This window comes from Bos javanicus, chromosome 4, assembly GCF_032452875.1.
Source record: "Bos javanicus breed banteng chromosome 4, ARS-OSU_banteng_1.0, whole genome shotgun sequence".
Classification (NCBI taxonomy): domain Eukaryota; kingdom Metazoa; phylum Chordata; class Mammalia; order Artiodactyla; family Bovidae; genus Bos; species Bos javanicus.
In genome coordinates, this window is record NC_083871.1 from 37,127,835 (window position 1) to 37,143,872 (window position 16,038).

The 16,038-nt window shown below is 36.8% G+C and overlaps 1 protein-coding gene across 5 annotated transcripts in view; it reads left to right on the forward strand.

Annotated features, from left to right (window-relative positions):
* SEMA3A (semaphorin 3A) overlaps window positions 1-16,038 on the forward strand; it is a 553,371-nt gene that overhangs the window by 476,993 nt on the left and 60,340 nt on the right. For all 5 annotated transcript variants that reach the window (XM_061413769.1, XM_061413770.1, XM_061413771.1 and 2 more), the window contains 2 exons: window positions 13,990-14,132; window positions 15,875-15,989. In XM_061413769.1, coding sequence (XP_061269753.1) covers window positions 13,990-14,132; window positions 15,875-15,989 — 258 coding nt within the window. The remainder of the gene's footprint in view (window positions 1-13,989; window positions 14,133-15,874; window positions 15,990-16,038) is intronic.

The following is a 16,038-nucleotide window of genomic DNA, read 5'->3' on the forward strand; positions in this document are numbered from 1 at the left end:
CTGGGAAAATTTACCTGTTTGGGCTATACCACATCCTGTTATCTATTCTACTGATAGACACCTCAGCTTAATGACACTGCCATAACCATTGTTCAAGTCTAGTTGTGGGCATAAAAGTTTTCATTTCTCTCAGTTAAAAAGCAATGACTGGATCATGGGGTAGGTAAGCCTGTGTGCTCAGTCGTTCAGTCATGTCTGAATCTTTGTGATCACCTGGACTGTAGCCCGCCAAGCTCCTCTGTCCATGGAATTTTCCAGGCAAGAATACTGGTGTGGGTTGCCATTTCCTCCTTCAGGGGATCTTCCTGACCCAGAGACTGAACCCACATCTCCTGTGTCTCTTGCTTTGGCAGGTAGATTCTTTACCACTGAGCCAGCTGGGAAGTCATAGGGTAGGTATATGTGTGGCTTTATAAAAAATGGCCAGAACAATTTATATTCCAACCAAAACTGTATCAAGGAGAATGTCAAACAATGGATTGACAAAAACAAACTGAATGTTGATGAAGCCGCTTGGTGTTGTGTAGAAGAAAAAAATGTAGCAAGGTAAGCCTGATAACCAGAAACTCAGAAAGCTATTAAAGGGTGGGAAAACTTTAAGGACCTAGATTAAGACATGAAGAATAAAGATAGATATAAAAATATTTAGGAGAGAGATGGAAATAAAACCTGATGACTGACTAAATATTGATAAAGAGTAAGGAGAAAGAAATGGGGTGGCATTGAGAAAGATGAGCTTCCAGTTGGAACAAGTGTGGACATGATGGAGATAGTGAGTTATTCTGAGAAGCTGAATGTGCAATACTAATAAACATGGTCAAAAGTCAGCCCAGAAGTGCTGCTCAGGCACAAAAGAATATCCTGATAATTGGGGAATCAAACTGATTAAGATGGAGATATATATATATATATATATATGAATGAAAGTGAAAGGCAGCAACTATGGGAGTGATACGTCTCTGAATATTTCCTTACTCCACTTAAAAAAATTCTTTTAGCAGAAAAAGTTTTAATTACCTCATAATGATTATACACACCTGTAATCTTACCTATATATAATGTGATTAAAAACGCTAATCATTCAGTAATTGCAAAGGTGATGAGTACACTCATGGTATAAATTTATTGACAGAAAGTACAAGGGAGAACCTAAAAATGTTGCAGCACATCCAGTTTTGCTTGATGGGGAATATAGCTGTTTAAGTCTCAACATTGAGAATCAAACCTCCTTTTGAATTCTTTGGATTCATGTGTCTTTATCTAAGTTTGTATGGAGAAACATGTGGCTGCTGATATTTTAGTGTCTGACTCATTTTGTCTCTTTCATTATGACCAAGTGATGTGGGGGGAAAAAAAAGGAGCTGTTGATTTGCCCTTGGTGCCCTTTATTTTCCACTTTTGTATTTTTTAAAGATGCTCTTTTTTTTTTTTTCACTTCAATGGTGCTCTTCTTAAATGATTTGTGGAGAATAGCACATGGCTAACTTTGAAGCAGGGGTAACCAATACTTGGAAAACAGTGATAGCTCTTATTCCACATGGCATGTTGTTCTATGTCCATGCGTTTTAATGCCATTAGGTCATTTGAGCTTTATAGCCTCACCATATTCTCACCTTATGATGAGAACTTGAAACAGATATGTGAAATAATGTTTGAAGGGTCACACAGTTAGTGGTAAAGCTTAGCCAAATGTGACAGCTCCTTACTGTATCCTCGTGCAGTTACTCTGCTATCACCTGTGTGAAGGCAGTTTACAAACTGTAAAACGGTTATAAAAATAGAATAGTGTTCAGCTGAGTTCAAATTAGCAAGGATTTAAATGGTAATATATACTATCTTAAGAATTAGGATTTGAAGATAAATGACAGAGCCCTGCCTTTAAAAAACTTTAGGAAGAAATTGTAAAGAATATCTAGGGCAGGTGAGATGGTTTAACAATTTTAACTGAAATCTAAGCAAAATATTGTGAGAACCCAGAAGACAAATTTCCACTTGAAGAATTTAAAGAAAGTACTTTTGGAAAATATTAGGAAAAGATCTTGAAAAATTGGCATGATTCTTCATATAGAATTTGCATAAATACAGTCCTTTAAGAGTGAAAGTTTTAAGAATGCAGAATGATAACAGGAGGATACAGATGAAAATGCAATGTGAGGTGAGCCATGAATTATATAGCAAGGGGACTGAATAGTGAGGACCTTGAATGTCTTTATGGAGTCTGAAGTAGTAGAAAGCATCAAGCTTTTACACCAATTTTTAATTAACAAAGCTGATCTCTTTATTAAAATAGTGAACAGTAACCAAATCGTGTATGTGCATAGGCGACTTAGATACATATTACAAAATACATTGGTATAAATATTTGATGCTGCTTGGTACAGTAAAAACTCGGGTCTTGTTCACATCCTAGCTTTGCCAGTTTCTAGTCTGCATTTTGAACGCTTGTTGGGTCTTAATGCCAGACTTCTTTCTGGGATGAGTGTGGCTTAGAACAATGTATAAAAAGGACAAGGAAGGATCAAAGTAACTAGTACCTTTTGTTTTCACTTACTGTTTGTGCTCATCTTCCCATCCGAATCAGCTCTTCTCGGTTTCCTAGCATGACTCATTTTGAACCTTTCTTTGGGTTAAACTATCCCAAGGGCTGTTCATATTTTTCCAGCCAACTAAGCATCAAAAGTTTTTCCAGGCCTATTTCTTGGCAGCCAGAGGTTTTTCTATTCCATAGCCAAAAATGATATATCCATTCTGCTTAGGCTGTTAGCTAAGAATGTGAGATGACCTTATGCTGCATTCCCTGCATTCTCAATGTGCTAGACATTCCCATTCACGGTCTTCTGATTCTTTGGGGGCCTCCCCCCTGCCCCAGGCTGTATCAGAGCTGAAAGGGAAAGAAACCAGTCACTTTGGGTGCCATCCTGGTGTGCTGGCCTTCATCTGGTGAGAGTTTTTCTCTGTCAGCAACTTCCCTGCTAGTTAGCTTGTAAGTATTTTCAAGTCTAAGGCTGTGATATTAGAAATATTTTTTCTTAATTGTAAAAATTTAAAAATTTACATAATTTACACCTGCTCTTTGTTCTTCTTAGTTGTCTATAACAGGTTTATAGCTACCTTATCATCCAGCTTCTGTTTCTGTTTGCTTTCATTAGCAATCTGAGTTTTTGTTACCATTAAATTTAAACATATATTTACACAGTATATTTCTAAACTTTTATGTTCTATAATTATACAAGCTAGCAGTTTTTGAAGGCCTGTGATACAGCAATATAAATAGGTTAGGTAGGTAAGTAGATAGATAGATACACACACAGAGACATATATATATATATATATATATAGACATATATAGAGAGAGATATAGATGTAGATGTATATATGTATATATTCTAATGTAATTCTTTCATCACCCCTCAAAGACATGTGCCTCTGACAGATAAGAAAGTTGAGACTAGTTGACATTTATTAATTTTTTGATGTTACAAGTCCAGTGAGTGGGAAAAGCCTCATTTTACCCAGTTTTTATTTGACTCCTATCACAGGAGAGTTTTTATATATGTACAGTGAGGTAAGAATTTATTTTTATGTTGTTAATTCAAGGTATATATTTAGTAAGGATTTTCCTTCATACATAAATCATAATGTCAGTGAAGTCACATTTCAAATGTGAAGAAAACAAGAGTCTATGTTTATTTGTGAACTAGGTGAATTTTCAAGCCTTCCCGCCCTGTCATAATGGTGTTAGGACGGATTCAGAGAGTTAGGTAATTGGCACTGTTTTTCTACAGTGGGCTTTTGTTCCTTCTGTTCTGCTCTAGAACCCCCTAACATACTTTACAAAAGGATCGTCTGTTTCATGGTGTGAAACTATTCCTCTTAAAGTTGCATAAGAGAGTTTATAATCATTAATTCCATCCTCTATCCCAATGAACTGTCTGTAATTTATGTCCTAGAAAATCAATGTATGTTATACCATTTGGAGTATAGATACTCCAAAACCTTAAATCATCCAGTAGGTTTGATTCATTTTCAGAAAAAAATATTTCTATGGTTTTGCTTGAATGTTCTTGTTCTTTGGGGACTTGTGGGTACAAGGGAGAAGTCCAGCCAAATGCTGGTCAAAATGTGCCCATCCTAGCAAATCAGACTGATCCTAATCCTGAGTGCAGCAAAATGTGTTCATAATTTAAGTAAACTCAAGATGCCAAATGAATCATAAAGGGAGCCGCATGTCCTATAACAAGGTGTCATTTCCATTAAGTGTGAGATTGCACCTGAAGGACAGTTTAATTTGCAGCTGCTAAAAATATTTTGACAGAGTGGTACTGTTATAAGTGGCAGGTGGTGCCCAAACGTGAAGTTTGCAAGAAATGCCATGTGTGGGATGAGGTGTGGAAGAATGTCAAGGGGTGCTAAAGGAGATAAAGGGGAAAAGAGAAGAGAAGTGTATTTACTCAGCATTTATTGCTATTATCATGATTAAAGACTCCATGCTTCACATGATAGCATTGGCCCAAGATTATTAAATGTGACTATTTGTTCAGCTTCTATCCCAAGCTCAGGGGCATTGCAAAGGTAGCACAGTACCTGTAAAGGCAAAGTTTCTTCCCCAAAGGCATACCATTTATAAGCTATTCAGATGAGAGAATCTTTCCAACTCTATTTACCCTTCATAGTGTTTACATTGCAGTTGTATGCTGGCAAGATTAATGCACTTTGATCTTGCTTAAATGGATTTTGCCCCTTTCGTTTGATGTTCAGCTTTTACTATATATCCACATGAACTTCCTGCTTTACATGGCAAGAAATATTTTCAAATTGTACAAGCTCAAAGGTTTTATTAAATCATTCTCACTTGGGATTTTGTGAACTTTACAGAGTAGAGCAATTTACAGAGTTGCAATGTGGAAAAGTATCTAGGGGCATTGTAACTGTTTACATTATTAAAAATCCTGTATGTGCATGTCTGTTATTTTCAATGGACTTGAATATATTAAAATCAGGAATTTGTATCTGGAAATAGGCAATCACTGATTTAATGGGTTACAGAACACAAATTTTAGAAGAAAAAGTAACTAGTGGGTTTGGGTTTTTCATTTCTGCTTGCCGTTTGCTGGGAGTAACTGGAAGTAGAATAACTTCCTCTGTAAATGCCAGGAATTTTCTTAGATTCCTAAAGAGAACTAATAAAATAGGTCAATCTAAATGAATTTTGGTAAAACTTTTCCATGCAGTGTTTTTGATGACAGGGCAAGTTATTGAATACTTGAGGTTTCACAGGACAGTGGTAATCTCTGACTTCTAATATATGCATTATTCTTAGCTTCATAAAATGAAGAGGCATGCTTTCTGATATTTTAATCCTACTGATGAAATCTAATTTTGAAAAATTGCAAACAGATAATCTATTTTACTACATTAGTTACCTAATACAAAGGGATGCAATCAAAAACAAAAAGCTTCTTCTCAATTAAAAGAACATTTATAACATTTCAGTAGAACCTTTTGAAAAACCACTATGGTATAATAACTCTTAGAAATAGTTGCAGTTTAAATAAACACATCTAAACATTTCTTTAACCAAGAACTTAAACATTGTCAAAGCTATGATGAGTTCTGTTCATTCCCAAGCTTTAACAAACTACTTCCAAAAGCAATAAAATGTGATATATCTTAAAAAAAAAAAAAAAACCTGCACATTTTAGTTCAGCAAACTCATTCATCTATTTCACTTATTCATTCAGGAGCAATGTTCTGTTTGAGAAATTATGCTTAGCCTGGAAGAAATAGGGACAAAATAGGGAGATCAGCTTACAAGAATAAAGAGGAAAGAAAATACATCATTAAATAGAGTTTTATGGATTCTGATTGAGGAATATGCACCAGGTGCGAGGAAAGAGTTTATATGTTAAAAGGAGGTAGAGTATACAAGGTGGATTGAAGAAGGTAAGGCCACAAGCAGGGAAAACATGAGTGTGGGTGCCAGGGCAGAAAAGATAAGGGCATACATTTAGGTAGCTGCAGTGAGATAGATTCACAATATGCTTAGGGGAATTTTTGGTCTATTAGAAGCTGAAGGTAAGAGAGGGAGAAATAATGGACAAACGATTGTCATAAAAAATGAAGGTGAGCATCATAAAAAAAAAAAAAGAATTAAATGATTTAGAAGAGATAGAAGCAAATTTTCCTCCATGTTATGTGAACTAAATGACTGTGAAGATGGTAGATGTGGTGTTTTCTGGAATGATATGTGGGTTTGCTAAGGAGTTAATAAAGGGAAACTGTGGTTGGTTCTACTGAAAAATAAGTCAGAGGTTTTAGTCCATGGATGGTGTGGCTTGCCTTTAGTTTATCATCTATATTAGAGACTGTGAAGAGCAACTGACAAGGTTTCCCACTTCCTCTTACTGCTAGAAAGCTCTGAGGCAAAATCATGGTCCATCTTGAGCATATGTATTGATAAATGTAGTCTCTACTTTGAACCCTGTTACTGACCTGGAATAGTATCAGCCCTATAGACCTTTCTGGTTGCGACAACTTGATTTATTGTGGTCATATCCTATAGGGGACTGGAATGCAAAAGTAGGAAGTCAAGAAACACCTGGAGTAACAGGCAAATTTGGCCTTGGAATATGGAATGAAGCAGGGCAAAGACTAATAGAGTTTTGCCAAGAAAGTGCACTGGTCATAACAAACACCCTCTTCCAACAACACAAGAGAAGACTCTACACATGGACATCACCAGATGGTCAACACCGAAATCAGATTGATTATATTCTTTGCAGCCAAAGATGGAGAAGCCTATACAGTCAAGAAAAACAAGACCAGGAGCTGACTGGCTCAGACCATGAACTCCTTATTGCCAAATTCAGACTTAAATTGAAGAAAGTAGGGAAAACCACTAGACCATAAGGTCTATGATATACATAGATTATACAGTGGAAGTGAGAAATAGCAGTGGAAGTGAGAAATAGATTTAAGGGCCTAGATCTGATAGATAGAGTGCCTGATGAGCTATGGACTGAGGTTCATGACATTGTGCAGAAGACAGGCATCAAGCCCATCCCCATGGAAAAGAAATGCAAAAAAAGCAAAATTGCTGTCTGGGGAGGCCTTACAAATAGCTGTGAAAAGAAGAAAAGTGAAAAGCAAAGGAGAAAAGGAAAGATATAAACATCTGAATGCAGAGTTCCAAAGAATAGCAAGAAGAGACAAGAAGGCCTTCTTCAGCGATCAATACAAGGAAATAGAGGAAAACAACAGAATGGGAAAGACTAGAGATCTCTTCAAGAAAATCAGAGATACCAAAGGAACATTTCATGCAAAGATGGGCTCGATAAAGGACAGAAATGGTATGGACCTAACAGAAGCAGAAGATATTAAGAAGAGATGGCAAGAATACACAGAAGAACTGTACAAAAAAGATCTTCATGACCCAGATAATCACGATGGTGTGATCACTGACCTAGAGGCAGACATCCTGGAATGTGAAGTCAAGTGGGCCTTAGAAAGCATCACTACGAACAAAGCTAGTGGAGGTGATGGAATCCCAGTTGAGCTGTTCCAGGTCCTGAAAGATGATGCTGTGAAAGTGCTGCACTCAATATGCCAACAAATTTGGAAAACTCAGCAGTGGCCACAGGACTGGAAAAAGTCAATTTTCATTCCAATCCCAAAGAAAGGCAATGCCAAAAAATGCTCAAACTACTGCACAATTGCACTCATCTCACACGCTAGTGAGGTAATGCTTAAAATTCTCCAAGCCAGACTTCAGCAATATGTGAACCGTGAACTTCCTGATGTTCAAGCTGGTTTTAGAAAAGGCAGAGAAACCAGAGATCAAATTGCCAGCATCCACTGGATCATGGAAAAAGCAAGAGAGTTCCAGAAAAGCATCTATTTCTGCTTTATTGACTATGCCAAAGCCTTTGACTGTGTGGATCACAATAAACTGTGGAAAATTCTGAAAAAGATGGGAATACTAGACCACCTGATCTGCCTCTTGAGAAATTTCTGTGCAGGTCAGGAAGCAACAGTTAGAACTGGACATGGAACAACAGACTGGTTCCAAACAGGAAAGGGAGTACGTCAAGGCTGTATATTGTCACCCTGTTTATTTAACTTATGTGCAGAGGACATCATGAGAAACGCTGGACTGGAAGAAACACAAGCTGGAATCCTGATTGCCGGGAGAAATATCAATAACCTCAGATATGCAGATGATACCACCCTTATGGCAGAAAGTGAAGAGGAACTATAAAGCCTCTTGATGAAGGTGAAAGTGGAGAGTGAGAAAGTTAGCTTAAAGATCAACATTCAGAAAATGAAGATCATGGCATCCGGTCCCATCACTTCACGGGAAATAGATGGGGAAATAGTGGAAACAGTGTCAGACTTTATTTTTCCGAGCTCCAAAATCACTACAGATGGTGACTGCAGCTATGAAATTAAAAGACGCTTACTCCTTGGAAGGAAAGTTATGACCAACTTAGATAGCATATTCAAAAGCAGAGACATTACTTTGCCAACAAAGGTTCATCTAGTCAAGGCTATGGTTTTTCCTGTGGTCATGTATGGATGTGAGAATTGGACTGTGAAGAAGGCTGAGCGCCGAAGAAGTGATGCTTTTGAACTAGTGTTGGAGAAGACTCTTGAGAGTCCCTTGGACTGCAGGGAGATCCAACCAGTTCATTCTAAAGGAGATCAGCCCTGGTATTTCTTTGGAGGGAATGATGCTAAAGCTGAAACTCCAGTACTTTGGCCACCTCATGTGAAGAGTTGACTCATTGGAAAAGACTCTGATGCTGGGAGGGATTGGGGGCACGAGGAGAAGGGGATGACAGAGGATGAGATGGCTGGATGGCATCGCTGACTGGATGGACATGAGTCTGGGTGAACTCCGGGAGTTGGTGATGGACAGGGAGGCCTGGCGTGATGCAATTCATGGGGTTGCAAAGAGTCGGACATGACTGAGTGACTGATCTGATGGAAATATACATGGTATAAATGCATTTGTACTTATTTCTGTAGCACTGTATGGATAGATGCCTTAGAAGAAATAGGTAATACATGTATAAGTTAGATTATTCCAAAAATATAATTCCAAAGTGAAAAGACTGAGTTTTGCTGGCAAAGTTAATGCTATAAAACAGAGAAAAGAAGTGGAAATTATAGCAAGAATACGTTTGAAAATAAATTTAGACTACAAAACAGAAGTCCTGCAGGAGATGGAGGCAATTTAAGGTAAACTAGCATTTATATCTAGGTACTGATCTTCACATTAACCAAAATGGAAAAGTACGAGCAGGAACAGTTTATAAAGAAAAGTTGACGAGTTCTTTGCTGGGCATAATGAATTTAAGTTGCAATAAGATATCTAAGTAGACTATTGTAACCAAAATTTTGAAATGCAGAAATGAATATAGGAAGAAAAGAAAGGCTGATGTAGTCTGGTGATACTTCAAGCTACAAAAGTGAATAAATTCCCAAAGGAAAAAACTTTAAAAATATAATAAAATTAAGAATATTAAAATAGTAGAAGAAATACTAGGAGAGGCTTTAATTATAGGAATAGAAGGAAATAAGAAGTGTCTGAAAAGAAATTTAAGGAACATATATATTTAGGGTTTTCGGAAAAATAGTGCCAAAGGAAATTGTGAAGATTAGATCATTAACAATTGAGGTTCAAAGTCCAAAAAAATAAAAGGCACAAGCCAGAGAAGCAATAAAAATTGTTGGAAAGATGTGACTGCTTTATTGTGCCAATGGCTGATGACAACCAAAGGAGGATGAGGAATCAGTTGGCTGATGAGGTGGTTCCTGTTGACTCACACTAAGAACACTACCAATGGGGAAAGAACTCTTGTATCTCCTGGTCTAAGGGATAACTTCCAAAGCATCTCCCGCCAAAGATGCACTAAACTGGGCTAGTCTTCCTTCTCCACTCTCAAATCTGTTTTCGTCAGTTGTTCCATCTCAGTGCTGCTAAGTCACTTCAGTCGTGTCCGACTCTGTGTGACCCTATAGACGGCAGCCCACCAGGCTGCCCCGTCCCTGGGATTCTCCAGGCAAGAACACTGGAGTGGGTTGCGTTTCCTTCTCCAATGCATGAAAGTGAAAAGTGAAAGTGAAGTCGCTCAGTCGTGTCTGACTCTTAGCGATCCCATGGACTGCAGCCCACCTGGCACCTCCATCCATGTGATTTTCCAGGCGAGAGTACTGGAGTGGGGTTCCATTGCCTTGTCCGTCCATCTCAGTAAATGATCCTTATCCAACCAGATGTTTAAATCAACTGTTTCTTTAATTTGTCCATGATTTTTCTTACTACTTCTCATATCCAATGTCTTATCAGTGAATGTAAACCATTTTTTCTACTTTCACAGAGTCTCTGCATTTGTCTCCTCTGTGGTACAAGTCCACATCACCATAATTTCTCACCAGCCTTCAAAGTGATCTTCTTGCCTTCATTCTTGCCTGAGTATATATGTATTTTTTCCTACAGAAGCCAGTGATCTTCTAAAAACAGAAACCTGATAATGTCATTACTAGGTTTAAAATACTTTACTGGTTTCCCTTTTAGCCATTAGGAAAATAAACTACTGAACAATAAACTTCCTTCTTACTGTGGCCTGGTTTAACTTTTTGTCATCATCTCTGACCACCTCCCTCCTCTGTTGCGTAAAATTCTCTGTGGTTTCTGTAACCTCACACCTGTGTTCCTTCTACCTGGGAAACTCCTAGATATTCTTCAGGTCTTGAATTGTATGTCATTTCTTCTGAGAAAAACTTTCCCTAATTCCATCAAAGCAAGATCAGTTTTCCCTTCATTTTTCATTACAATCATTTCAAACTCTCTATTTTTCCAAATTATGTGCAATTTAATAATTTCTGTGTTTAATTGTTGGTATTCTCTCACAGACAGTAAGCACCATGTAGGCAGAAAACATTTCCCCTGATCCTCCACAATTCAGAGCACAGAGCAAGTGCTTAGGAAATATTTGATAAATAAAATACAAATGGTGAGAGATTGTATGAAGAAGGGAGATTGTTTATTGGAGCAACCAACAGTCTGTAGATTACTGGATTGAGAGCAAATAGAGAGAGGCCTTAGACATATAAAGGAAGAGAAATAATTCTCCCACAGAATGGAAGTAAAGAAAGATTGGGTGGGGAAGGAAGCAAAAGAAGGGAGTTCTTACTAAATGGCTTTGGTCTCAGTGGTATAGCAGATAAATAATTCATCTTTGGAGGATAAATTGAGAGATGATCCATTAGTTATTTTGAAGACAGTGAGAATGATTTTAAACAGCAGCAGATAAGTCTAAAGTGAGTCACTAAAAGTAAATAAAATAATTCCTTAGCGACATTAGCATTTAGGATAAATAGTTTGAATGTATGTACATCCATTTACAAAGACTATATGATTTTCTTCAACCTTGCTTAGATATGAAGACAGAGGAAAGTTCTGGGGTTGTATAGGCAGGTAACTGGAGGTTTAGGAGGCCAAAAAGTTCTAGGATGATAAGGAAGACAATTAGAATGACTGGATTAGATAAAGAGGAGGATTCACCAGAAAGGAGAGAAATAAACTGAGAGAATGACAGAGAGGGGCAAGGAAGAGAAAGGCAAATTTTGGGCTCCTGAGAAATAGAAAATGAATAGTGAGCAAAGGTTTGGGCCAAAAAGTAAATATATATAAGATTTTCTAAATTCAATATATTAAAAGAATGGCTTCTTTTAAATTTTTGGAAAACATCAACTAAAGGCCTGATTTATTTTGAAATTAGAGTGAATATTTTGTTTAAGATAATTATCTAAATTTATTATAGCCAGGTCACATTAAATTGACTTTGTTTTTCTTCGATATTCTCTTTTTCTACTTTAATATGTTTATTTTCTGTGCATAATGGCACATTTTTGTCATATCTGAAGTTATGTCAGATTTAATTTGGCTACCAAATCCTCTGTGCGTATGGTGTCAGGTACCAAAGAGATACTGGGATTGAAGATCTTTTAACAATGTTATACATGATAACTTGCTTGATTTCCCACTAGAATCCACTTGTGTAAGATGATAATTATCCTCACATATTTTAGAGACAGACCATGATGCTTGATAAAGTCTTCTTTTTTATTTAGTCTTCTTTATTTTGAGCTGGAGGATAATTGCTTTATACTATTACACTGCTTTCTGCCATATGTCAACACGATTCAACATGGAGCCTCCCTCCCACCCCCACCCCACCCCACCCCACCCTTCTAGGTTGTCACAGAGCACCAGGTTGAGCACCCTGAGATGCTTGATAAGCCCTTCTTTCATGCCCAAATACCAACCTAAGAGAATATCTATAAGTATAAAATACTGTTTGCTTTGTTTTTATTTATTCTTCTATCATCACTTTTGCTTGATTATAACTTTCTGGAAGAAAATCTATGACAAACCTAGACAGTATATTAAAAAGCAGAAACGTTACTTTGCTAACAAAGGTCCATATAGTCAAAGCTGTGGTTTTTTCCCATAGTCATATATGGATGTGAGATTTTGACATTAAAGAAAGCTGAGCACCAAAGGAGAAGGCAATGGCACCCCACTCCAGTACTCTTGCCTGGAAAATCCCATGGATGGAGGAGCCTGGTAGGCTGCAGTCCATGGGGTCGCTAGGAGTCAGACATGACTGAGTGGCTTCACTTTCACTTTTCAGTTTCATGCGTTGGAGAAGGCAATGGCAACCCACTCCAGTGTTCTTGCCTGAAGAATCCCAGGGACAGGGGGAGCCTAGTGGGCTGCCATCTACAGGGTCACACAGAGTCGGACACGACTGAAGCGACTTAGCAGCAGCAGCAGCAGAGCACCAAAGAACTGATGCTTTTGAACTGTGGTATTGAAGACTCTTGAGAGCCCCTTGGACTGCAAGGAGATCAAACCAGTCAATCCTAAAGGAAATCAGTCCTGAATATTCATTGGAAGCACTGATGCTGAAACTGAAGCTCCAGTACTTTGACTCGTTGGAAAAGACCCTGATGCTGGGAAAGTTTGAAGGCAGGAGGAGAAGCGGACAACAGAAGATGAGATAGTTGGATAGCATCACCAACTTGATGGACATGAGTTTGAGCAAGCTCCAGGAGTTGGTGATGGACAGGGAAGCCTGGCATACTGCAGTCCATGGGGCTGCAAAGAGTTGGACATGACTGAGCAACTGAACTGAACTGAACCTATTTGAGAACCAGGAAGGGATTGGTATACTTGGTTAGGAGTAAGGTATGGAAGGAAGGGTAGGTAGAAGAGAAGGCATGAAGAGTAGCTCCATGTCATAGAGGGACCAGTCATAGATGGCTTCGTTACTGTAAGGAGTTTGTGTTTTACTGCCAGTGATTCAAAAAGATATAGGAGGGTTTAGAGAAGTAGTGATGTATCAGAGGTACACCCTGACCTATTCAGTGGAGATACAGCGAACTCAAGAGTGACATCAGGGTTTGGAGCTTGAGTATCTAGTAAATGGCGTTCCCATTTAATGAGATGGGGTACAACTTGAGAGAACTTGTTTTGCTTTGTTTTATAGGAATCTCACCTCTCCCTTCCCACCCAGTTTTTACTGGAAAGTGGAATAGACCAATTGGTAGTGTGATTTAAACTATTATATGCTTGAAAAAAAGAATAATGATGATGGCAATAAGTAATGCTTGATAGCTCTTACAGTTTACAAAATATTTTAATATCCAATAATGCATCTGCATTATCTGGTCACACCGAGGATTTCTGTATCTATTCCTGATTTTTATTGGAAAAAAATAACTTTTTGAAACATAAGTGATTTGTAACATACTTTAAAATGCATAAAGAACAGTTTGCATCTGCTGAAAAGGAGTGAACCCAGAAAATTAGCTCATGAAATATGTCAAATAGGAGTTAAAAGAAAATTGAAAATAGACTATAATGAATGATCTCATTTACCCAATTGTTAATTAATATATATGCTATAATTTGTCTCTCAGATCCAAGGTTCATTAGTGCCCACCTCATCCCAGAGAGTGACAACCCTGAAGATGACAAAGTGTACTTTTTCTTCCGTGAAAATGCAATAGATGGAGAACACACTGGAAAAGCCACTCACGCTAGAATAGGTCAGATATGCAAGGTGAGGTAAAGAAAAAAATGAGAGTATCATTGTCTAATCACAGTTTTTTTCTCCTTTCCCATCTTTGTACAAATACAATAAAAATATGGCTAAAAAGCCTGCCTGATCATTGTAAATATTTAAATGGCAAAAACTATTGAAAACATATTACAGTTGCTTATGTATAACCTCATAGTCAAACATGCTGGTGGAGGTTGTCACATACTAGTTCACAAGTACATTAAATAATACTAGTTTGAAATTCAAGAGAAACAATTTTTTATATTACCTTGGAAAATAGTTTTTGTATTCTCAGACTTAGTAAAGTTTCCTACAGTGTGTAGGTTTTCAATGAATATATTTTGTTGGAAATAACTAAAGTATGAATATAAAAGAAAAGACATTATAGCTTATTTTTATAAGTTTATTGCCTTCAGTGTGCACGTACAAAGCACACATACATAATTTTGAAGCTGTGAGCTTTCATATACTGTGTGGCACAAAATTGGATGTGAGATGCATTATACTGTTAGATAGAATAAAAAATTGGTCAGTAAATACTTAGGGCTAAATAGTGTGAACATATGATAACAGTTCTGTTCTTACCCTCTGTACTGTAAAATATAGTATATATGCAATATGATTAAAGCCAACTGTTATTGTATTATTAAAGCACCTTTCATCTCAAGAAAATCATAAGGACAAAAGTCACTTATTGTCTTCAAATGAAATTATTTTTTAAAAAATAATGAAATTTTACAAATCACTCTCTTAGAAGAGGGGCGTAACCTCTTTTCTTCCCCAATCATGATTTAATTATTTATCTGTAGTATGTTAAATTACTGGAAAATTATAAGTTTTAATGATCTGGAAACATACAAATGATATATGAATATATGAGAATCTTTTCTCCATAAAATACAGAGCATCATTAAAAGCATTACTTACAAGGGTTAAAAAAAATCTTTATACTAATAAAATCATATAAACAAAATATAAATCAGTGTTATAATTTTGAGGAAAAGTTATATTTCTTCAAAAATATGCACATAAATGCTATTTTAAGTCTAGAAGTTGCCAGTAAAAGCATATCATCATAATAGAATTTATTGCTACATTGGGTTACAGTTAATTTTCATTTTCAATGAGCAGTTACTTTTTCAATATGTTACTCTGGAATGAGTTCTTTACTAAAATTTTTCTGATATTTTTTTCAACATGCTATTTGTAAAGTCAGAATTGTTTCAACTGTTTGAACTTATAAAAATACTTAATGCTTAGCATGCTTTTGTGTTGTATTTTGAGTATGGGTTATGAGGCATGCAGTTATTCTTTCATTCAATAAATACTCATTAAGTGCTACTATGTGCAAATGTGCTTATTTCCATGAACCAGCTTACTTAGATGGGTAAAATCTTACTACATAAGAGAGAGAGACTTAAAGCAGACAAAACAGACACAAGAGTAATATTGTCCATTGCTAAGTGGTAACAGAATGGAAAAAGTACAGTGACTGTTTAATGCTAAGGGATATTTATTATAAGTCACTCCTTGAATCAGGTTTGAATGACTAGATTGTACCAACAGTAGGATAAGAATGCAGTTACTTATATCTAGTCATTTAAAATTCATTTATCAATTTGAAAAATGAGGAATTGCGTTTTGTGTATGTTTCATATACAAAAGATAAGAAACGATAAAACTAATATTTTAAATTATCATTTGCATGCACAGTTTTTAAAACCATTATTCCCTCCATTCAGAATGACTTTGGGGGCCACAGAAGTCTGGTGAATAAATGGACAACATTCCTCAAAGCTCGTCTCATTTGCTCAGTGCCAGGCCCAAATGGCATCGACACTCATTTTGATGAATTGCGTAAGTAGCTAATGATGTTGGTGTTGAACAGAGTATACTTGTTCAGGCT